This window comes from Cystoisospora suis, assembly GCF_002600585.1.
Source record: "Cystoisospora suis strain Wien I chromosome Unknown contig_1232, whole genome shotgun sequence".
NCBI classification, from domain to species: domain Eukaryota; phylum Apicomplexa; class Conoidasida; order Eucoccidiorida; family Sarcocystidae; genus Cystoisospora; species Cystoisospora suis.
Window position 1 is genome coordinate 1 of NW_027154033.1, and position 24,474 is coordinate 24,474.

At 50.5% G+C, this 24,474-nt stretch overlaps 2 protein-coding genes across 2 annotated transcripts; one reads left to right on the forward strand and one right to left on the reverse strand.

Moving 5' to 3' along the window:
• Nucleotides 1-5: 5 nt before the first annotated feature.
• Nucleotides 6-9,094, reverse strand: CSUI_002895 (uncharacterized protein). Its single transcript, XM_068063094.1, has 2 exons — nucleotides 2,710-9,094; nucleotides 6-2,128 (listed from the first exon to the last, which is right to left on the reverse strand). The coding sequence occupies exon 1, from the start codon at nucleotides 8,072-8,074 to the stop codon at nucleotides 4,535-4,537; it is 3,540 nt and encodes a 1,179-aa protein (XP_067924925.1). The 5' UTR covers nucleotides 8,075-9,094; the 3' UTR covers nucleotides 6-2,128; nucleotides 2,710-4,534.
• Nucleotides 9,095-10,225: 1,131 nt separating this feature from the next.
• Nucleotides 10,226-24,367, forward strand: CSUI_002896 (uncharacterized protein). The gene is made up of 5 exons (XM_068063095.1): nucleotides 10,226-17,669; nucleotides 17,996-18,637; nucleotides 18,880-18,982; nucleotides 20,839-21,033; nucleotides 22,215-24,367. Exons 1-4 carry the CDS (start codon nucleotides 11,044-11,046, stop codon nucleotides 21,010-21,012), a joined length of 7,545 nt encoding a protein of 2,514 aa, XP_067924926.1. The 5' UTR covers nucleotides 10,226-11,043; the 3' UTR covers nucleotides 21,013-21,033; nucleotides 22,215-24,367.
• The last annotated feature ends 107 nt before the right edge of the window (nucleotides 24,368-24,474 follow it).

The window sequence follows — 24,474 nt, forward strand, 5'->3', positions numbered from 1 at the left end:
TCTCGTCCGCAAACAGGATCCAGGTTCAACGGACAGCCACACTCGGAGCCATCAGGAGAGTCCTCCTCCTGGTCGTCGTTGCATGATCCGGAGTGCTGCAGCGCAATCTGGGCGCACTTGAGCATGCATTCATTCGCATACGTTTTCCCGTCCACGCCACACACCGGAGAATAATTCTTCGGGCACTTGCATTTTGCCAGCTTGGTTGATGCATCTTCGCATGCCCCGCGGTGTTTGAGAGGTACTTTGGCGCATTCAAGCAGACACTCGTTTTCGTACGTGCTGCCGTTTTTTCCGCAGACTGGATCTCGTGTATTTGGGCACTCACAAAGCGAGGAATCCACCTCGCATTTTCCGACGTGGCTGAGCTCGATCCCTTTGCACTGCATAACGCATCGATTTGGATACGTGTTCCCATCCCGCCCGCATACCTCATTCAAAATCAGAGGACAGTAGCAGTGCCCCTCCGGGGCGAAACTGGCCTTCAAAGTGGGAAAAGCCTCGGGGACTGGTCCATCACCGCACGGTCCCAGGTGGTCTAAACGAGTCTTGTTGCATTTAAGGAGGCACCGATTATCGTAGGTGACTCCATCCATGCCGCAGACAGGTTCTAGATTCATGCCGCACTTGCAGGCAGTTTGGCCTCCGCAGGCGCCGTTGTGAGCAAGCCTCACCCTCGCGCATTTCAAATGGCACCTGCTAGGGTACGTGATGCCATCCTTGCCGCATACTGGGTCAGCGGAATCGGGGCAGTCACAGATTTCATCGTCTTCTGGCGCACACTGGCCAGCATATGCCAGCCGGGCTTTGTTGCACTTCATCACGCACGCATTTGGATACGTAACCCCGTCGCGGCCGCATACCGGGTCTTCCTCTAGAGTACACCCGCAGTCAAGCTCAGCGTCCGCGCTGATTTTGCACTTGCCCCTGTGCGCCAGCTTAGCGCCTGCACATTCCAGCTCGCACTTGTTCGAGTATGTCTTTCCGTCTTGCCCGCAGACTGGCCGAAATTCGCGCGTACAGCCGCAGTCCTGTACGCTTGCTCCTGACAGCCCGTGGCAAGGGCCGCGGTGTTCCAGAGTGGTGCCGTGGCACCGCATGAGGCAGCTGTTGTTGTACGTGACACCATTTTTCCCACAGACCATATCAACCTGTCCCGTACAGTTACACTTCCGGACTTCGTCCACCTTGCTGCACTCCCCTCTGTGTTTAAGAGAAACTTTATTGCACCGCAGGAAGCATCCGTTCAAATAGGTCTGCCCGTCTGTCCCGCACATTGGGTCGGCGCGTTTCGGGCACTTGCACAACGCCGCTGGCTCTTCGTCCATCGGAGAACACGGGCCCTCATGGTCTAGCTTGGCCCGATGACACTTCAGCACGCAAGTGTTGCTGTACGTTTTGCCATCTTTGCCGCACACTGGTTCATCCAGCAGGGAGCAAGGGCACATTGCCACCGTCTCGTCGATGTCAAGCGCCTGAGGAGGCACTTCCAGATTTGACTCACAGGGACCGTCATGGTCCAGCTGAACGTGGTTGCACTTCATCACGCACTGGTTACTATATGTAACGCCGTCCAGGCCGCACACAGGCAAGTAGAGCAGAGGGCAAATGCAATTTCTTTGCTTTTTGTGAGCCCTGTTCAAAACCGTTTCAGGACCATCATCGGAACCACGCCCCAGACCCATGTTCCACACGGTGCCCATGAGTGGAGTTGAACTGTCATGTTTTGGGACATAAGAAACGGTAAGCCGCAGAGCCGCAGCAAGTTCCTCTTGTAGAGATCCTTGCTTCTGCTCTTTCTGATTCGTCACCTGTTTTTGGTCAGCTCGCCGCTTTGCATTCGCTTGCTCTTGTTCCCCGCGCTGATGGCGAAGCAGCGCTCCTAGAGTGACAGCGTCGTGTTTCAGTACTCTGCTGTTGTCATCTGCAGAAATCGAGAGGACAATGCCCGTTCTTGCGGGAAGCGCGGCGGTGACATTGGATAAATCTCCGAGCCAGGATTCTTTTTTCCGCAGTGCAGCTCGTAGCTCTCCAATCGTCGTTGAGCTCTGCACACCCTTGTACAGGCGTCGAAGCACTGTGGCGCCTTCAACCTTGAACGTCAAAGCGACATTGATCTTCTCATTACCTGCGGTCGCGAAAGCCAGGCCAACTCATGATTCTGTCCAATCCATCGTGTCCAACTAAAACTACTAAATTAAATTCCCGGGCAGGGACACACCTTTGGTGCCCAAGCCGCGTCGCCACGCTACCTCTCTGTGATAACTGTACAAAGGTTGATTTTATCTATCACTGTATAAGGCTCGCCTATTACACTTCGTACCGGCTCACTACCTCCTAGCTCTCTGTCCGACTACTGCTGTCTTCACTGGCTGGCGAAGTGGTATGGCATGGTACTGCCTACTGCGGCAAGCGTGAACTGTGGCGCTTCCGGGCGCCGGTCTTCACTACGGCTCAGCACGAACGAAACGAACCCAATGACAAACGAAGGGTGGCAAATTTGAGACTTCAGGGAGATGCCCTTCCAATTACCCGTACCAGGAAGCTGAACTGCACGGAGTAACACTGAGGCTCTCCCTTGCCGGGCCGTAGACCGGCGGGAAACAGACTGGTGTCATTCCCGGCCGAAGCTTCGGGAAGTTACACGACAGATGGAGCAAAGAAGCTTAAGCGGAAGCGATGCATCCCCTGGAGAGTGAAAGTGCTCACCTGCGTGAGGCGCGTCGCCAGCCACGCTGAACGTTGGAGGTAGAGGCAGCAGGGTGCCGAACACGACTGCGAGAATGAGCGCCCCAAGGATTTGGCTCGCCATCGCGATGAAATCGAAAAGTATGGACGGTATTGTCGGAGAGAAGCAGGCGTGCCGTCGACACGGAGTGCGCCGTCGGTCGCACGAACGGCACTGAGAGACTGCCCTGTTGCGCTTTGTCGGTCCTAGCGTTCGCTTCCTGGCCCGGCGCAGTACCACCTTGGGCACTCCTGTAAACGTGGTCTCGGGTGGTCCGCCGGGAGCAAAGGAAGGGAGTAGGGAAGGCTTCTCAAGAAAAAACTCTTAGTAGCCTCCTTGGGCGAGAGAGCTGACCTTACCGCGGCGGTGCGAAAAGAAGAGGTCAGCTGTCATGAAACTTTGTTTCACCAGCCTGGGATCAAACGATCGTGTGCGGCACGGCTGGGTTTCGGCGCCATCAATACTGTTGGTCCTGCTGCAAGGACGTAGCTCACACCCCTGCTGCATAGCCGCACATCGGGGCGAAGAGTCACGGTACCCTTGTATCCGGTGAGACTCGCGAGTAAGGCACCCCGCCTGCCCAGAGGCGCGGCGGGGGTGACAGGCCCGGTAGCTTTCCCTCGATCGAGATAGGCAAGGCTTGACGCCGAGTACTTTTTTGATCTCCGCGCGACCCCACTCACTACCGCGGTGTGCCTTCGGCAGCCGACGGTTGTCGGAGTCGTATCCAGGCACAGCCCGACCTTGTACGTCAGGAAGGGCATACGACTGAACGCTAGACGGCTCTCGGCGAAACGTTGGCAAAGTCCCTGAAGGCAAGCGCCAAGTATCTTTGCGGCGTATGCCCTCCACTCGAAGTGGTGTGCGAAAGGTACCGCTTCCGCGGCGTTCCTGTACAAGGGTACCAGCCTGTGCTTCTAAGCGGCGTCTCGAACGCGCCCTGAAATATCTCGCTGTCCGCGTGCTTTCTTGCCTACTTAGAAGCCCTCAACAAAGCTTCACTCTCTTCCCAGTGCAGGCCCTACGCTGCGAGAAGGCCTCAACGCGTTCCAAAGTAAGTGAGGAGTCGGGGCTGTCTACAGCGTTCTAGACTGTGAGGACCCGAGTACGGCCGGAAGAAGCGGCTGCCCGAGCGAAGCGACGAACGCGAATCTGCCTCATCAAAAAGCTTTGCGCGGTCAGGCTTAGGCAAGAAGCTCCCGCCCTATACGAGCTACTTTCGGTACGTAACCGAGTCAGGAGACTACCTCCGCCTGTACCTTCCGGCCAACTGCCCGGTCCCGCAGAATCGAGCTCTGTGCGCTAAACTCACAAGCAGCCGTCGCGGACCGTCCGGCGCAGGCATTGCAAATCACCTCACCGTCCTTGAGACAGTAACGCTCGAGGCAATGTAGTGTGTCACATCGCGGGGGCCCTGTTTGACATCCTAGGGCCCCGTGTGGGCGGACACCGTGAACAGCAAACTCCTTATACTTGCACAGTAACACTCCCGGCGAGACGGACTACACAGATCACGATGGCGGGAAAGAAAGGTCGGGGGTCAAAAATGAAAGCTGTTTGGTTTCACTCCGGTTCTCTTCGGAGGTAAGCTCATCCTCCTCCACTGCGTCTTAGTGCAGCAACAGTACTGCTGTGCCGCACGCGCTTCCGGATCGCCAATGAAGGCTCCGCAGGCACCATTCGAGTACAGCGACACTGCGGAGTTGACTGAAAGAATATCGATAGCTACCGGCGACAAAGCTGTCGGGACGCCGAAAAAGCATCCCGGGCTCGAACAAGGGAATGTAACCGAACCATCGAGGGTGCTCATAAACTACTACGCTTCATCCAGATGAATGCCGTGAGGCGGCATTTGGCTCGGCCTGTCCCCATAAGGACGGTGGCGTCAGCAACAGGAGGCGCATCAAGCCGCTTAACAAGGGAGAACTCCGGGTGCTGCTCCAAAAATTCTAGAAGAAAAGGAGGAACCAAAAACTCCGGCGCAGTCACTCCCATCTCGTCTTCCCAACAGAAAGACCTGTACACACGGTAATCAATAACCCGTAGAGTCGGCAGGCAAACTCGGGTTATCGCTGCGAAATCGCGTGCCATCATGGGAAGCAAGTCGGCCTCCGGAGCTTCCAGGGAGATTTTGGTACAATTTTTCAAACATAAGACTTGGGCCTGATCCTTGTACACCTCCGCAATCTTGATCACGTCATCGACTGGCCACGCGTCCTCCGGGGTGTACGGAGGCATCATGAGGCCCACAATGTTCGGGAATCGAACTGGAAGGGCTGCTAGGCGTACCTCCCGGCGATCATCAAAGAACTCATCCTGCTGCCGGCCTTCAGCTTCCTCGTACCCACTTGTAGTATTTTCTTCTTCGGCCTCCGAGTTATTATCTCTACCGCTTCCCGAGGAAGGCGTACTGCAAGAAGCAGGTAACAACGACAATCCACATGACTGCTCTGCCGCTACCGCTGGCGGTGAACCAATTGCATCGGGGTCAAGGCTACCAGCAGGAACGGGACGCGCTGGCGACTGATCGGCTCTCCTGTCCTCGCCAGTTCTGTCCCCCCTTCCTGAACCGGAGCTGCCGGGTTCCTCACTGCGCTCCTCCTCCTCCTCTGGTGCTGCGGAGCCTGCCGTCTTAACCATGGACGAAGCCCCCGCATCTTGTGGCCCGCAGGAGTGCTGCTCTCCTGCACCTGTGACGTCCTTCACTTCTGAAACAGGATCTTCTGCGTCTCCATCTGTGTCATGTTGACTCTCTTCATCATCCTTGTACTGCCAAAGCATCGGATTCATGTCAAAAAGGGCGCGCCGAAACGTAGTGACAAGGTCTAAATAGTCTTGGGAAAAAGTATCTCCGTCCGCTACCCTGTGGTAAACTGAGAAGGCCGGTAAACCCCAGTCTTCTCCCCTGTCCGGATAGTCGCTCGTTGTGCTGCACTCCCCCTCCCATTCTGTCAGTTGATCAATGTATACTTTCACGCATTCGGCATGGAAAGGCAATACCTCAAGATGAACAGAGTCCCAGTGCGAATAGTCCACGAGAACATACACGCTTTCAACCATTCCAGCTTCCAGACACCTTACTAAAAGGTCCTTTCCTGCATCTGTGAGGAAGATTCCTTCCCTGTCTGTCAAACGGAACTCATCCAAGGAAAACAGGGCATCTTCGCTACTAGAAGATCCAGAAGAAGACGACCCCCGTTCCGCGTTGTCAGAGTCTTCTTGATCAAGCCGATTACCGCCTTGAGCCCTCTGGCCTTCTTCAGAAGAATCTATTTCCACTCGCGTTGATGTAACAGATCCCTCTTCAGTGAATTCAGGTGGATGACCGGAGGAGCTATCAGGATGCCCGTCGGGGGACGTTCCGCCACCTGCTTCTAGGACAGGGTCCGCGGGCTCATCATCCCTCGTTCGCCTCCCCTCCTTTCTTCTGCTTTGTTGTCTCCTAAGCATCCGAACGAGTTTGTCCCTACGTTCGCGGAAAAAAACTGGAGAATCTCGTGCAGCAAGTTCTAGAAGAAGGTGTAAAGCGACAACCAGCTCTCCTTCCACTGCTACGGTTGCCCGCGGGAACGTCCCACTGAAAAATCGAATGCAGTCGTCGGCAAAGTCACTCGTAAACACCCCCACAAAACCTTGTAAGACAACTTCCCGAAGACGTGGGAGTTTCTTCAATGCTGCTAAGGCATCTCCAGAGCCTTGCTCTCCCTGCCCTTCAGCTGACACACCTTGACCACTCTCCATTATACCTCCGGTTGAAGGCAAGTCTTCGTCTTCGTCCTCGTCAGATTCGCTTCTTTCCGACTCGCTTCCTGATTCCTCAGAATACAAACTACCACTGTGTTCGCCGGCACCACCATCTACTTCTCCGCGATCCCCTCGGGTTCTCCTGCTTCCCAATCCGTTACTTCTTCTTCGCCGTCTTAGCCCCCTTTCTGTTACTTCTCCCTTCCTGCCTGTCTTTCTCATCAACCCGCGCCTCCTGGCCATTGCCTCCTCCTGGGCAAAGAGATCTCTCCACTCCTTAGCAACAGGAAACCACCCGCTGTCATAAAACCACCACCATTCATCATCAGGCCAGATGAACTTAGCCCCGTGAATAGTTAACTTCTTCAGCCTTCGAAAGCGGCGCACGGGTTCATCATTCTGCTCAACCATGAACGAGAGCAACAAGCTGACAGTACCGGTTTGCCAGGCACCGACAGCGAGCGATTCTAGGGTCCTGATGTCTTCCTGCATAAGAAATTTCTTCAGGATGTTGAAACCCCTCGGCGAGAATTCGTAGAAAAGAAGCTCCTTGAGTGCAGGGTATCCACTTCCCGAGCGACGGGTTGAATGGACAGGCGAATCGCCTTCGTTCCGAGAAGAGGTAGAACTACAATCCTGACACGCTACGGCTTGCTGCGCAGTAGTCGACGTTGATCCGGAGCTCCCACGAGAACGAGGGGGTTCTCCCAGAAGAAGGCAATGAAAAGGAGTGGGATAGGGAACATGGTAAGACCAGTCTGACTCGTTCAGTACTGTCAGAGTGTGAAGAGCCGGGAATACCAGTGAAGTGTCGAATGTCTCATATGTGCCGGCGGCATGATATTTTTCATAGACGCATACCGCTGGCGGGTCCCCAGATGTAAGGGACTCAGCCGGACTGTCGTCAGAAGATGCGGCTTCCCTATTGCTCCACCGATTCTCCCGTAAATCTCCAGTCGATGGGACTTCGTCCCCTCGTCCCTTCCCGTTTTCGCCGGCTCCATCTGATCCCCGTGTGAAAATAGAAAACGGATCGCGTGATCCAAAATCACCAAACTTCGCATTATTATCTTCCACGACACTCGTACAGAAGAAATCGATCACACACAATGACGTGAGTGACGGTGCGCAGACTCGGAGGATCAAGCGATAGGTCCGGAGCAAGGAAAGCGGAAAAACATCACCACCTGGTGCATGAAGGGTTAGGTGTTGCAACATAGGAAGAGGAGTAGGAAGACGCAGAAAGCAGCGAAGGAAGTTGAACGAGGGCGACGTCGAGTCTGACACGCCCGCTACGGTTGAAGAGGAAACTACTTCACGTGAAGTCTGGCCTCCAGCAGCCAAAGGAACCGTCACACTTTGCTTTTCTTCCCGTCTGTCGTCTTCGTCCATCATCCGCTCCTTCTCAGATAGCACTTTGGTTGGACCACCCCACTGGGCAGGGAACACCATACTCCTCGGTTGTCGCATTAAACGCTGCATGGACTTTGTCGATGCGACGCGGGCATTTAGCGTCTTCGACAGCATCCGTAAAACTGTGAGTTCATTGATGAAGAGAAAAGACGCCACATGGTCCAGCACGGTATCCTCAAGAGCCTCCATCTTGAATAACACAAGTTCGTTGCCTGTGACCGTCGTTCGCTCCAAGTGCCCCGCGGAGAAAGCTTTCCCCCTCGGATTAAAAAACAAAAACAACGTACCAGCTAGCAAAAACGGCTGGCCGCCACTCCTCCGAGGCTCACAACCCCGAACACTTTTCTTCAGAACAGACAATCCGGACAGTGGTAATTACAGGCAAGTTACATCAAGAAACTGCCATCCTCATTTGGATGCATACCAGGAAAGAGGCTTAAAGTGCCGGTGCGGAAACCAAGCATCACGAGAGTCGCACCCGACGACTTGAAAAGCCTTCTTGCGGGCTTCCCTCTTCCACTGAGAAGAGAGAAGAAGACACTTGACGCGGCAATCACCACAAACCCGAGTAGGAGATAGTGAGGCACAAGAGGAGACAACCTCAGATGTTCAACATGATCCGGAGAATTGACAAAAGAAAAGGGGCTTGCGCGTCTCGACGGTCGGGCCAGCAGGGCCGACTCATGGGTGAACAGTTGAAAGCCCCCGGATCTGACTCGGAGACGTACCGCGAGTCTCTCCCCGTATCTTCTTAAACAAACCTCCCTCAGGAAAGGACGGGTAAACAAATGCACTGCTCGTGTTCCATCGGGGCTCAGTGGACTTTCCTGGGGGGGCGCAAGGTCCGACCGCAGTTCGCCTCCTTCGACACGGAGACGCTCTCCCGAACAGCACACTGTGACGAAGCCGTGCAGCGCAGTCCCGTGGCACGACGCGAGGCTCCTGAGGTTTCTTCCTCCATATCAATTTCCGTCGAATAGGATGAGGTGTCTTCTACTTCTTCGGGCTTGCCACCTCGTTGACAGTCAGGAGCATCGCTGCCTCCTTTCCTGCCGGGGTCAGTGGCGGGCACGCGTGAAAAAAACAGCGTAGCCAGCGTCAAAGCGAAGGAGGCTGATCACCGTCCGCTTGTGCCCGTTCAGGTAATGGTGCAGCTTCCCCTGTGGCCCTCTTGTTCATCGTGAAGAGCTCGCACAAACCACAAAGAATGACAAGTGGATTGGTGAAGCCCGAGCCCACTTAGCGTGAGGAGAGGGTTGGCATCCGGTGTGCCTGGTGGAAGACCATGCATGGTCCGCCATGATCACCTCCGGGGCTCACGGATCCCCACTCTCACTCACCACTCTGACAGAGTTCAAGGCCGGCTCGCCGTGATGCACGCCAAATAGCGGCGGTGAGAAGGGAAAACTCATGTCTCCACACTGGCAGCAATTTGTGTTGTTCACCCGACCGCGAGGCTAGTGACGGACACGCATGGTGGCGCTCATTCACTCATTCCCTATTCCCGGCGCACCGGGAGAGGCCACACTACGGCACTACAGACGGTTCATGGGACACCAGTCCAAGCGACACAGCCCCGGATTTCCTGCTCTTCCTAACCAGCACGCCCAGCATACGTATCAGGCTGCGGCAACCATTCAGAGTTATTAAGTCTGCCGCCGGTCCTTAATCGTCACCATACGTTTACTGGTGCGCCAGCAAGTGAAGACGCCTATATTGAAGCTCCCTATGCTGACGTGGGCATGGTTTGTCTGAAGCGGGGTCCACACGCATGTCTCTTATTTGCCTTGTCTCTCCTACCTATTTTGGCCGCGTTATCTTGTTCTGGGACGCGCCCGAACTGGTGGCGTCGACGGAGCATGCTTCGTGAGCCGAGATTACCAAGTTGCGTCGGAGCCGCCCACGACAGTGTGCTTCTTCGGTCGCTCGACGTCACCTGACACTTTGGGGCCCGAAACGAGTGACTGTGTGAAGCTGCCCACAGTACATCCTAGTCTAGTACTGGAAGGAGAAGGAACGGAGCTAGCGGTACCCTTGACCACCATCCACCTCGCCGGCACCATTGTACATCGTATCGGGACGGAGGGGATGCGCTACCGCACAATGACTGGTGTGTAGATCGTCCAAAACTTCGGCGAGAATCTGAGGCGCACACGCCTTACCAGCGTCCCTCGCGCGGACACGATGGCTGTTGACCGTCCCAGCATCGTGGCCTGAAGGACTGACGGCAGGTGTCCTAGCTGGCAGCCGAAAGCATCGCACTCGCTCACGTTCGTACTATCATAACGCCTGCTGTCTTCTTTAGCTGTAACATACGGTCTGCTTTTTGTCAGTTTGTACATGCGCACGTTGGCAGTCGAACTAGCGTCGCTCTCGTCTGCTTCGAAGGGCGGGCACCAAAGCGCTTTCGTTCCGGTGGTGTGGATCGCCTCTTTGCGTCTCCTTGGTATTACGCGCATCTTGACCAAGAGGGGAGTTTCCTGCTCATACTACCCGAGGAATACTGTACTCCCGGCGCGGAGACACGGGGTTCTCCTTCTGTCCTTGTCCGGCATGCGTAGAACACAGCCATTTTTTTTGTCGCAGGGGAGGGGATGAACGCGTACAGAAGCATCGGTTTCTTGACGGCTATCAGAGGCATTCGCGTTTATCTTTTGTCGCTTCGCTTATCGTCCGTCATTTGCGCAAGTGTGTGCGAACACTGGTGTCATGCAGTATTGCAGTCCCTGTCTTTGAGCCGCGCTGTTGAGGTGTCTCGGGGCGGTAGACAGAGGGAGGCGAAGCGATCTAGCCTTTTTGTCATTGTGGACGGGGTCGGTGGATGCTCGCTTTCTAGAGGTTGTTGCCAGAGTAACCGCTCTTTCCGTATGTTGTTCACGGGAGCGCCTTTCAGAAACTCTTTTTTCTTCTGCTTGGTTGCCTGGCGGACGCTCCGGCGTTCAAGAGTCTTTCCAGGGGTAGTGCTCGTTGGCGGGGCGGGAAAACAGCAAGGTACTTTGTCTTGTCTTTCTGCAAGATGAGCGGGAGAAAATGCCTCACTTCATCTTAGGGATTCCCTGGATACAACCAGCACATACAGAGCACGATAGGAATCGACGCTTTCCCGTCGTAAGACGGCAGCGTACGTGCTGCGCGGTATTTCACCGTTCACTACGACTATGGAGGCATCTGACGGAATCCGAAGTTTTTCGGTCTTCAATTTTCCGGAGCAGCTTGTGCTTCTTGGGGCATTCGCTGCATCACCGGAAGAATGTGTTTGTGCGGGAGAAGACTTAGGCAAAGCTCCAATTTTTCCACGAGGCGGAGCCTTGCGTCAATGTGCATGTCCAGGCCGCATTACCGTCATTCAGAAGCGGCGAATTTCTCAAGAGGAACTTCGGGCCATTGCTAAGAAACATAGTCATCCTACTAATCCCCCTCATCAAGTTCCGACGTCAGCGAGTTCTCCATCTTCTCGAGAAACTCCTGGTATGTCTCCTCAACACGCAGTAGTTATTCAACCCACTGCGAGAGAACATGATTTGTCAGTAGTAGCCGACAGTCTTGATCATCATGGCCATCTCTCACCGCAAGAAAACAAAGATAGCAGCATACGTCGTACAGCATCTCTTCACAGACCAACAGATGAAGTTCCCTCGCGAATAGACGAAGAACCGACATGTCCTTCCGCTACTACTACTACGACATCCCCCCCCGCTCCTTCATCGTCTTTTTCCTCTCTTCGAATTCATCAGCGGTGTGTGCCATCATGGGAAGTTCTGAGTGAACTGCATGAGGAGCTTAGACGCCTTTCAAATGAGGCTATGAGACAACGTGAACAACGTCGAAAAGAATGGATGCTACGTCAGAAGGCGGGAGGAGCGCAAGGTCATTCCTATGGGAATCGCCTAACAGGGGTGTTCTCTTCAGCCTCCTGGGGGACTTATCTCAATGCTTTTCCAGAGAGAATTCTGACAACGAGAAATCTCCAGGATGCAGGATCGGACTATTCGTCTGAAGCTGCTGCCTTAGAAAGAAAACTCCTAGGACGCGATGAGTCTCTCACGCTCTCTGCATCGACCCCCCCCGGCACAACAACAGGCTCTAAAGATGTCACGCGCTTGAGAGGAGGAGATACCAAGAGTATCGGGAGCTGTTTTTCTGGTTGTGGAGTCATTGGGGCCATACGCTTTCTTCTCGGTTATTATCTCGTTGTCGCGGCTGAAAGTGAGAGGACTGCTTCCTTAGGGTCTATCCAACAGATCAAACTTTCGGAGAAAACCACAGGGATAGATTCTTCTTCTCAAAGGAGATATGGAAAGTCTTCGATTGAGGAGAACACAGCTGAGGCTGAGCTTTATTTAGGAGGTGGTGGGAGAAAAAGATCTTCAATGAACTCCAAGGATCATCATGGTGGTCCCAATCATGGTGTCTATACACTCCGGCATGTCAACATTATCCCTCTCTTTTCCTTTGGCTTGCCTATCTCCCCTTCTGAAGACTCTCCCGATGTTCCTAGGAATAGCAGTAGTAACAGGAGTTCAAGCAGTGTATCACTCCAACCAACAGAGGGAATCAAGACAGAGGACAATCACATAAGATCTCTCACATCTTCTCAACCAAATGCCAAGAAAGAAACAGGTCCTATTGTAGAAGGTGTCCCCGCCACCGCCTTGACGACTTCTTCAAAAGAGGGACAAAAATCGACCCTTATCGATCTTCCCTCCTTTCCATACCTTCCAGATGGCGATTGCTCTCGACTTCTTCAGTGGCTTGATCGCCTCCGAGAACAACAGGAAAGTGAACTTCAGAGTTCATCTTCCTCATCTCCCCATCCTCTAGCTCGTCGTGATAGTTTATCGTCACTTTCTTCCGTCGATTTAAGTGGAGAAGAGACTTCTGTACCGCCACCGTCCTGTACAGTCTCCTTCTTCCCCCCCTTCCTTGGGTTTGGTCTAAGGGGTGTTGTCAACACAGCCTGGGGCATCACTTCACACCAGCAGCGTATCTGGGCGCTTCAGAAGCAGCAGGAACATCTCCTTGATCTAGAAAAGAAATATCAAAAGATCTTTCTTGAAGTGTTCTGTCGTCCACCCACCGCTTTCTTCTATTCCTATACGGCAGATCTGACTCAGCCTCTTCAAACACATGGTTTAGTAGCTGGACTTCAGAGGCTGAAGATACCCACCAATGACGACGGAGACCCTACCAGAGGTTACACCGGTCGGAGGGATCGCACAAAACAGGTGAAAGATCAAGAGATAGAGGAGAGGAGAGCGCGAGGAGCTGCTCTATCTGGAGATCACAAAGCAGAGGAAAGGGTGGTCACAGGAAAAGATAACGCAGAAAAAGGAGGAGGAAAAGGAGGCTCGGTGTCTTTACAAACGAAAGAGCTTCATCATTCTCCCATAGAGATGGAATGGGGGCACGGAGAAGCATATTCTACCTCAGGGAGAAAGGAAACATTAGATGAGTGTCTAGATAGGCAAGGGGAAGGCGTGATAAGAAAGGAGGAGAGAAAAGATGACAGTCTGGGAAAGAAAGAGGAGATGTCTGCTGTCCCGTTAGAGCTCCTAAGAGGAAAGAAGAGTGATGCCGTCTTTAACTTGTTTCTCTTAGAACCGTTCTTCATCCACCAAGATTCCTCTCAATCTAACAGTGCATTTTCCTTCTTCCCTGTCTACTGTTCGACTACTTCTCCCTCATCATGTACTGCTGTCTCTTCTTCGAACGTGTCTCCTGGTCTTTCTCCCTCTTGTAGTTGTATCTCTTCACCAGATATGTCTCCATGGCTGTTAGTGTTACTCCAAGGTCGTGTGGTTCAGCGATTCTTTTCTGTAAGTCGACCAAGGAGAGAGAAATCTAGACCAAGGATAGCAAAGGATAGGAGGAGTGAAGAAGAAACGTCATCACAGAAGCAAGAAACAACAGTCGTTGCTCTTGCAGCTGGTACGCCTCTTGCGCCTAGTGACACCGCTTCAAAAAGCGAGAATTCTTCGTCTGAACAAGGGCTTGGGCAGGGGGAGATAGAGCCGTCATCATCTATGAAAGGGAGTTCAGATCAGAGAGATCCGGGTACTCCGAAGCCATCGCTTGATCAGAAAGAAGGTGAAGAAAATGGAGAGATTGTTGCAAGTCAGGCTTTGCTTCAAGATGGTAACGTCAAGAAGGGGACTCAAACAGAGAAAAGATTACAGAAGGGAGTTGAAGAGAGAGAAAGAGAAGAAGGAGTGACAGCAACTCATTCCACGAAAGACAGGATGAGGAATGAAAGACAGGGTCTTTCATCTCCCTCTTCCCGAGCTGTTTTTTCTCTAGTAGTCATCGCACGTCGTCTACGTCTTGGTGCCGGGGCTCGATGGTATCGCCGAGGCCTGTCTCTTCCTGCTCTTGCGGCTTCTTTTGCCGCCGGGAGTCTAGGAACCTCTGATCGGCCTTCTCTTGGTTCTTCTCTTCTCTCTCGTATGGGTTCTTCGTTCTGGTGGAGAAATATGATCGGGCTTGAAGGGGACGTGTCTATCGCAGCTAATCAAGTGGAGTGTGAGCAAATTCTATGGCGAGTCCAGATGGATGACGTGCCGCATGTAGAGGCTCCAGACGGGGGAAGGAACAAGAAGGAAGATCTAGATGCCTCTGTACCGTCAGGAGTAGTCTCGTCGTCAAGTCAGAAGAAAGAGAGAGAAGAGATACGATGTGATCCTTCTAAGAACCCAAGTCATGCTTCTGGATCTTCCAGCATTTCTCAGGCATCAACGCCCCTCCCTTCAAGTGGCGGACAAGGCGAAAGAGACAGGGGGGCGTCCATAACAGGTATAGAGAAGAACGGAGGTTCAAGAGATGTTAATGGGGGGAAGACGAATGAAAAGAAAGAAGAGGTCTCTGTAGTATACCGTCCTCGACTTCGATTCACAGGAGATCTTACATCGATTGTCCAAGTTCGAGGTTCTGTGCCTATCTTCTGGGGCCACCTGCCATCAGCATCTTCGTTTGTTCCGAGTCTTCTTCAAGGGACCAATCCACCCTTTCGTCTTTCTTCTTCTCTATTAGATCCTCAGTATACTCAGTCAAAAGCTCATTTCGATTTCCTGCATGCAACTTACGGCTGTCCTATTCTCTGTTTAGATCTTGTTAGACAGGAACCTCCAGAGCAAACAGAAGCGAAACTTTCATCTGCCTATCGAGATGCCTTAGCATCGGTTAATCTCGTGTATAGACATCAACAGCAGCATCCACAGGTCTTCATCACACCTTCTTCAGGTATGACTTCACAAAGCCTTCGTCACCCAGGAGATGGCAGAGAATCTCGTCAATATGACGAAAGAAGGAATGCACATCCCGCAGCAAGGAGTCGGGTCGAACTGACGGATGGAAGGATAGGTGACAATCAAGAGGAGATGTTCTCGGCCCACCACCAAGTGAAGAATGAAGGAGATAGCTCGGGAAGTGTGAGAGAATACGACTTGTCTTCTTCTCTTAGACACCCTTCGTCTCCTCCTCCTCATGAGTCTCTCCTGCCACCATCAACGAGGAATGGTTTTAAAACCTCGGATGGGAGAGATCTTTCTTTTTCCTCCAAGAACCCAGAAGGAAAAGAAATCATGATACATGGAGGAGACATGCAAAGTGCGAGTCTTGATACAGGCACAACGGCAACCAGTAGTGGTAGTAGTAGTAGTACTCATATATCAGCGAATTCGCTTGAGGCGTCTCCTTCTCCTGATGATCTCGAGGAAAGTTTCTCTGTGAGCAACCTCGAAACTTCTTCACAACCACTAGCAGATCATAAGAGAACAAGAAATCCTTCCTCTCATCTTCCTCATCATGAGTCAGGCACAGCAACACCCCCCCGTCGAGAATGGACCGTCATGAGAAAACTCCAAAGATATACAAGGAAAATGCTCTCATCTAAGCATACGGCGCCAGGCTGGGCGGGATGTAAAGCATATGGACCTAGTCATGGCTTTCAAATGCCATGTCTTTCGGCTGAACGAACCCTATGCAGTCATGGAGGTATGCTATGTTTACGGTGTACATACACCCGACTTGGGGTGGCATCTACACATGAGTTTCTCCCTCCGACCGAGAAGGAAGCCGATCCCGCAGCGGAGATGGCCCTGCTGCGGCCTCAACGGTCATCAGCAGTGGCTGGAGAAACACAAACAAAGATGGAGCCGACACAAGGAAGAAAAGAGAACAATATTACAGATAAAAAAGAGAACATGTTTTCAACAGAACAGAGAGAAGACGATGGGAAGAAAAGTGTGAAGAATGACTTGAAGAATGTAGATGAGTCTTTCTCTTCAGGAAATTATAGCGGTGGCCATGGTGCAGCTCAACCTACTCCTCTTCCCTCGTGTTGTTGTGAAATTCTTTACGAGGCTTTTGATTGGCAACATGCAGACCAAGCGCTAGGTTTTGATGAAGCTTTACGTCGGCTCTTTGAAGTTGCTGGGGCATCTCTTCAACTAACAGGTTCCCTTGTATGTCGTGATAACTCGAAGGGCAGAAGAAAGCAGTCTCGCGGTGGGTCTAGAGAGACCAGAGGGCAGTCATCGCCTATCTCACAAAGCCGAAGCTCTCCTGTGAGTGTGACCGAGGAAGAAGATGTGTCTGAAGCGAGGGGGGCAGATAGGAACAAAGGAAGAACTCCTGATACATCAGTGATATCTGGAAGAAGAGACGGAGAAAAGAGAGTGGAAAAGAGCGAGGAAGAAGATTTGGAAGATAGGGATGACAGTGATTTTCATGAGAGAAGGATGCACGAAGGAGTAGAAGAACAAGAAGAAGTTAAAGAGGTAGACAAGAGAGATACGATACCCGATGGATGGGTCCAACACCTGCAACATGGAATTCTAAGAGTGAATTGTGTTGATTGTTTAGATCGAACGAATCTGGCAATGTTAGGTCTTGGTGTAGCTGCGCTGTATGTACACCTCACAGCATTACTTCGATGTAAACATCCACTGAAGGGAGATGATCGCTGCTGGGATTTCGCACGGGAAAGCCTCGAAGTAGAATCTCAAGTAGGAGAACGTCTACCACTCGACAACTGGGCGACGACCGACCTAGAAAACAGTCAAGCGGCAGGAAGCAAGACCATACCAAGCAGCGTACATACACCGGATTCATCGAGGGATAGGGGGGAACCATCTTCTTCATCTTCCCACGGCTCTAAGGAAGAAAACAGTTTCAATAGAGATCTAGAAAGAAAGCTATCCCGGCTCTCTTATGCTTCTTCCTTCTCATCGATAGACGATACCCTCTCAACTTCCGACGAAGAAGAGACAGATGACAGTCACCGTGAGGGAGATTCTTCAAGAGAAGATGGATTCTCAAGAAGTTCAAGACGATCTTTCTCTTTAAGCTCAAGAGCATCATCTCTTTCTTCTCTTCATCTTACTTCAAGTGCATGCTGTTGGGCACCATCCTCTCTTCATATGACTCCTCCTTTCTCTTCTTCTCTCTATCCTTCTCCTTCTTCACCGGCAGATCCTTCTCGTGGCTGCGCTGGAGACGGGCGCGAGGTGGCAGACCGTCCCCCTCCTTTCCTCTCTATGCTACCTCTTGTTCTTCTTCAGCTTGTAGGTGAAGTGTGGGGTGAGATAGGAGACACCATTGCCCTACAATACGCTGGTTCTCCTGCTATGCATGCAGCCGCGTTTTCGAAGGCCGATGTTGTCTCCACGGAAGGCACGGCAAAGGGGGGCACTTGCGACACGAAGGAGAAGAACAGCAGACAGGGACTGAAGAATGGAAGGTTGTGGAAAGCAGAAAAGCGAAATAACTTAGTCGTCGCTGTTGAGCGGTAAGATAGGTCAAGTAGGAACATCAGTGAGAGAGAGAAAAGGAGAACGCGAGGCAAGGGAAGGTTGACGACAGTGTACTTTCTTTCTTTCATTCATTACCGTTCCGTCCAGGTAGTAGTATACGTTCTCCTATGTATCTCTAGTCATCTGCGCACACACCAGCGTTTGCGTGATCTGCTGTCTTACACATAGACAGGGTGATCGCTGCCGATTTGTATGTGTTTTCGTATATCGGTGTGTATATGTATATCTCATTGAGAGAATGAGGGAATCCTAAGATGTGTCTATCTACAGTATACGGTATGTCTGTCTGTTTTTTTTCTAGGTACTTAAGTAATCGCTTAAGTGATGCTGAGAAGCAGCGAGGTTTAGATCTCTTTCTGGGGTATTTTCGTCCCTATACAACCTCTACGGATTTATGGAGCATCGATTTATATGACCCCCTAACCTGCTATTCGAATCCCCCGTCTCTTTGCCCTTCAAGAACTCCCGGCACCACACTTTCCTCAGCCGTGGATCATAGTCATAGCAGTAGTGGTAGTGGTGGTCATACATCCTCGTCTTCTACTCGAGGGGGTCCTGTTCACCCAGCTGTACGTACACTCTCGTCGTCTTCTCTTCCGACTGCATCTCCAACGACACCCCTTCCCCCCCTCTTGGGCACCGGAATCACCGTCGCGGGGACGTCATCTGCTGGCGAGCCGTCGGAGGGAAGAAGAGCTTCGGAGACTCCAGGAGAGGACAGAAGAAGATCAACTCATGAATCGGTGGGTGGTATGAAAACAACGACAGATGGTGACGGTGTATTTCAGGGGAATTCTTCGTCTCTCTTCTTGCCGTGTGGTGGAGGTTATCATGCTGTCGATCGTCTAGAGACAGATGAGAGATCAGAGGATTGCGCGCATATCATTAGCATCGAGGGTGAAGATGAATGGGGGGGTCTACCTCAAGGACGGGAAGCAAGAGGGTGCTGTCTCTTCCCTCGGGGTGTTGGTTTTCTATGGAAATCTACGGATGTCGGAGGGGGCTAAAGAAGATAGAAGGAAGGAAGGGAAGGCAGTGTATATACATGTCATGACGGATGGATATCCATCTTCTTTCTTTGTTTCTTTTCTCTAAAGAGAAGACATTTCTCTCTCTCTTCTTATGCTTCTTCGAGTTGTTCTCATGTTGTGCGGCGGGCTGTGTCTTTGTGGGTGTTTATCTCAGAAGGGGGGAAAAGGGAGGGAGGAGGGGGGCGAGATGGTCTCTAGTGAGACATAGCTCGCTAACTAGCCGGCTAGCGGCCTGTGTGTCTAATGTTCTCGTAAAGGTGTGCCGTTTCCGTTTGAAGAGGAGGGAAGGGAAGGGGAGATAGAAGAAAGAGGAGGAAGATTTTGTATTCGCTTCTTCTTTCTCTAATGTTACCTCTCTCTGGGAGGTGCTTGCAACAACAATGAAAAACTGTCGCGAGTTTCTTCGAGGTTTTAATTCTTCTTCAAGAAAGTTTTGTTTAACGCTCTCTCAAGATCAGAGAGAGTCATTTGTCTGCGTTTGCTTTTCCGTTCGAATGCTTTTTAAGTCAGATTTCTTCGATGATTCAATCGTCCGCTTTGGTTGAGTGTGTGTATGCTATTCAATCCGGTCTTTTTATCGAACAATCGAAGATTCTCAGCACTCTTTTAAGACGCCTGCCTACCTGTCTGGCTTGATCTGTGCTTCTCATGAAGACACAAAGACGTCTTTGTCGACATGACTAGACACTCTTTCCCTCCCTCCCAGGGTGTGTGTCTACATAGATACCAAGATAGATGATAGTCAGTTGGCTTGGTACTTCTATCTGTTAGCAAGTTTTAACGATAGCACTAGGATGGTCGTAGATGGATGGGTGGACCTATATACATATATATACATGTATCTGTATCTATATTTTTCGATACATACATACATAGGAGCAAGCTTCCCTTTCGGTCGCCAGTAGCTTTTGCCTGGTTTAGAGATGTAGTCTGGGTGATGACTTCCCCCCCGATCTCCCGCAATCGATTTGCTCCTCTTGCTCTCATCACCCTCATCATCGACATGAACAGCTTACCAACAATGAACTTCTTTCTTATCCATCCATTCATTCATTCGACTTCTATGTAGACTAGCACCGGGGGCGGGCTATATCTCTGCACAGTCTTCTCTAGCCAATGCTCCCCTCGGTTTCATCGTCTGAATCTATAAGGAAGAGGGAAGAAGTTATCGTCTTTCCTTCCTCTTCCTTTTCTTTTGTGGAATCTTGTGTCAATGTTTTGGCATAGAATCCCTCGTGTATTTCATCTAGGTCGTATTGGGTTTTGCAGTGCGAGAAGAGCCTTCCGCTGTTCAGGAGTTTCTCGTCCTTTCGCCTGTTGACTCTCTGCTTCCATGCCCTTTCTCATATTCGTAACTCTATCAGAGATTTCTTTTTCTTCTACAACAAGCCTTCTTTTCTTCTCTATGAATTGCAGTCTTGTATCACCATCGATGTTTGAGAAACGAGGGGGAATGCGTGAGGGGGGAGAAGGAGAAGCAAAGGAAGGCTCGGGCAGGGAGTACACACATCATGTTGGATGAGGGATTGATTTTCTCTTGTTCTCCTCACCTCTCTTTCTCTCGGAGTCTTTTACTCGCCCTAGAATGGACTCCTTCCTGTCAACTGCGAAATCTATCTGCCGATCTATATGTATACCGAATCTGTCTGTTCAGTCGTGGGTGGTCAGGCCTGCGTGTGTATGTGTATGCCTCCTGTGTGGACAATAGAGGGAGTGGGGGTGGGACAGGGGGGTTGTTTCCCTCATATATCTACACTAGTATCTACCATCTTCTCTGTCTCAGTTGTCTCTGTTTCTCTTTCTTTCCTGTCATTTCTCTTCGACGATCTCCTGTTGAGTTCAACACTTGAGTGAATCTGCGTGCATATAGATGTATAAGTCGATAAAGACATAGATAGACTTTGATGGTTCTCTCATCTCCTTTCTTCTTTACGAGACATTCCTGAAGATATGGAGCTTTTTCTTCTCGCTTGTCATCATTGGTAGACTTATTCATGTTCCTGTCGTCCTTGTTCTTCTCTTCTTAGAAAGAGATAGCAGTAAAACCTGCCAACCCCATGAAGAAGACTGTTAGTTGCCATGACTGCTGTGTCATATGGTGTGTTCATCTTAGGTGACTGGTGGCGCAGATCAAGAGCGAGGAGAAGAAGAAGGTTCGTCAGAGAGACAACGACAAGTAGGGGGGACAATCGCCCCTTCTGGTGGCGGCGATGGAATTCTTCAATACGTCACACATCAGATTAGCGGACTTCTTCTCTCTCCCAAGTTCTTCGCTCTTCTTCTCTAAAGAACAGCAGAGAGGACGTAGGTGCGTAACAGACCTCTCTCCTACTACCTTGGTGTGTTCGTCAGCCGCTTGATCGATCTTCTTTGTGATGACGGTACTTGTGTAGATGCATGAGTGAGGGGGAGTACGGCTTCTGTGTGATCGTGGAAGCTGATAAGAAGTTTTCTTCGGGGGGTTGATAGGCAGCTACATAGAGGTCTCTCTGTCTGTGCGTCTAGGGACAAACAACTCTCTTGCATGAATGAATGAATGACTCACTACTACTCTTACTTCTCTTCTTAATCTCTCCCGTTTCTTTATCTTCTCCCTGCGCGCATGTGGAGGTATTTCTTTTTTTCTCTCTTCCATGAACAAGGTACACACACACACGCAGAGGAGACGGAGTGGCGAAACAAACTTCAACGTCCAGTCAGATGGACACACCTATAGATATACCTATTATACACTATATGCTTCGCTCTCACGCATACAGACACATACAGAATCACATTATACACATATCTGTATGTTCAGACGGGTAGTAAGTAAGTATGGGAGACTCTCTCGATTCACGCCCCCTACTATGTATAATAGGTCATGTATGTGTTGTCTATATGTAGATGACACAGTGTCCGTTGTTTTATCGTGATACTAGCTCTGTTAGTAGCAGAGGGCAATACAGGCCTATTGAGAGGCCTTTCAGACTCTCCTCGGTCCATTGTGAGGGACGTTTAACGTATATTTGCACCCATTGTGATCGTAATGACGGTGAGGCGGTAATGCTGAGAATGCAGAGTCTCAACTAGAACGGATGTCATTCATGTCCCTACTACACGACGGGTATATATGTACGAATGTATATGCCTATGTATACGTATGAATATGCATAGGTGAACCATGTGTAGCTGCACTTCGTATGGAGACATGTTCATCGATGATGCGGTGTAGAACCCATACGCGGTGTTCTTATCTCTTACCATCGCTTATCACATACAAGTGCTTGTGCATGCAGTTATCTTGAGAGGAACCATGAGACATACGTCTTCCCTCCCACTTTCTCTATGAAGAAGACAGACCTCTGAATGACGTGAAAAGTCTAGAGAAACACAGGAATTGAGTCTCGACTTGTCGACGATTCTCCCTGTCTAATGGCATAGCCAGTGCACGTCGATTGTTCTGTTCCTGCTGCTGCTGCTCTTGCGACGTCTTCTTCATTTCCTCAGGCATACGATTGTACTCCTCTTTCGACATGACGCTAATGGAAGTTTCTCGCCTGTATTTATATTGTCGTTGTTCTCTTAGAAACTTCCTCTATCGTGTTGAAGATCTCACTATGTGGGGTGTCTCTTCTGGGTATAACATTTCCTTACACCATTGGCTGCTCTTTTTCTCTATTTCTCACCTCGTCGTCGTGGGTAGTCAGGTGTGGCATGCGTCCTTTGAGTGTTTCAAACGACTAGGGAGAGGGACAGGAGAGAGAGAAGGAGAAGCATGACCGTCGATAGAGAGGAGCATCTAGTTTTTCTTACTTTTCGGTCATATTGCAGGCCTTTCTATGCAGTTTAAGCAGGTGAACCCCCATACGTGATAGTCTTGACCTGTTGTGAAGGAGACAGAAAGCTCTGAGAGGAGACAGGGAAAAGATTGAGGGGGGAATTTCGTATGTCTGTGTATAGACATGTGTGGTATGTATGTATGTATGTGGTATCACCGGCAGGAAGTAGGTACCTAATAGAGGGCGTTTGTGTGCATTTATCAGGGTGAACTACATGAGGGGAGATAGACGATACTCTTCTCCTCGTGCGGGAGAGAATAGACTGTCGTGCACGATAAGTTGTTTGTTCTGTAAGAGAAAGACAGGGAGTCATGATTTGTTTTCGCAGTGTATGTTCGTGTATATGTATGTGAAGATCGCTGTTCTGATATGAAGAGTAGATAGAAGAAGGAAGGTCTCTCCTAGTAGACCCACCTGCTGTAGAATGAAACAAATGAAGTTTCTGTGTATGCAGTCGGTTGAGAGGTCAAGTGTTACGTGTGTGTTTTCATGTGTAGAATAGTGAGGTATATGGTGTCTCTACAGTGTACCCCTACTCACTACTATTACTGTGATACTCCGTGTATCTCATGGAGGTCTTTCTTTCCCACATCGTCAGATATGTCGTTTAGATCGCAGGCTCCTTGATTGAATGTGTTGATGTATCAGTCTGATCATGAGGGAGAAGGAGCTGTCTACATAGAGAGAGTGGGGGGAATCTTGTTGTTCTTCTTGCATGCAGAGACAGCACAGCGTGTAAATGATTGTCTGCGTGTTGAAGGGATAAGAATGAGGTACAGAAGAAGAAATAGTTACGTGCATGAGGTGTACATACACGTACATACCTCCAGTATCATGGCATACATGAAGCGTCATGTCCCTCTTGTTAAGCCGTTCTTATGATACTTCTTCTGCTTGTTGTTCTCCTTTATTATCATCATGAGGGATCTTTTTATCTTTCTTCCCGTCTCTCTCTTTTCTGCCATGAGTCTTTTCATCCGAAATTTCATGTTATTCCGCTCTCTTGTCGTGGGGGGTTTCTTCCGCTTTCTTTCTTCTTTATTTGTCATCGTCATCTCTCTTCTGGTTTTCAAACGGCTCGGGTCTTCGCTCGAGTGTATGTACACCCCAGCCGTCCCTTTGTACAGGTATATGGTAGCAAGCCACATCCTAATGGTAGTAGTAGAACTAGCAATAGTAATAAAACTCCTACCAAGAGATAACTGGCAGTGTCTCTCTTGTGGCGTAGAATGGGTCGTTCAGACCCTAGTAAAGGGTAAGGCATTTCGAAAGGAGATGAAAGAATGTCTAAGAATGAACGCCTTGTCTCCCGATCATACACTTGGCTATTCAAAGCGAGTGAACAACTACTTCCGATTCGTTCTTACTGATATCTCACCCGTATATGCTAAACAGGAACTGCAACTTGAGTGAGTCCATAGATAGAGAGATAGATATATAGGTAGACAGATAGATAGACAGAGAGACTAGATAGATACATACCTAGGGGGTAAGTGTTGATGATATGCATAAAGAAGATGGTGTAGTCTGTCCGTCTATCATTTCTATGGGACCTACCATTAGCTCTCGAGGAGGATTTTTTCTTCTCACTCTCCTTCTGGGGGAGAAGTCGTTTGCATGTCGCGATATGCCGCCGTCTTTCCCACATGGCGTAAGGTAGTCTATATGTTTGTATGTGTGTGGACTGTAGCTCTTTCGTCTGGGTGCCTACTGTCCGTGTCGCTCCATCTCTCCTCTCTGAGATGAGTGACGTCGGCCGTTTCTATTACCAAAAGAAACTTGATCGTCTCATCTGTCAAGGTAGTCCGATACAACTCCAACAAAAGATCTCTCTATATACATACATATCTATCTATCTATATAATCAATCTATATGTTTAACGGGGAAAAGAGGGAGTTTGTACACTTGAGAGGAAAGACGAGTAAAG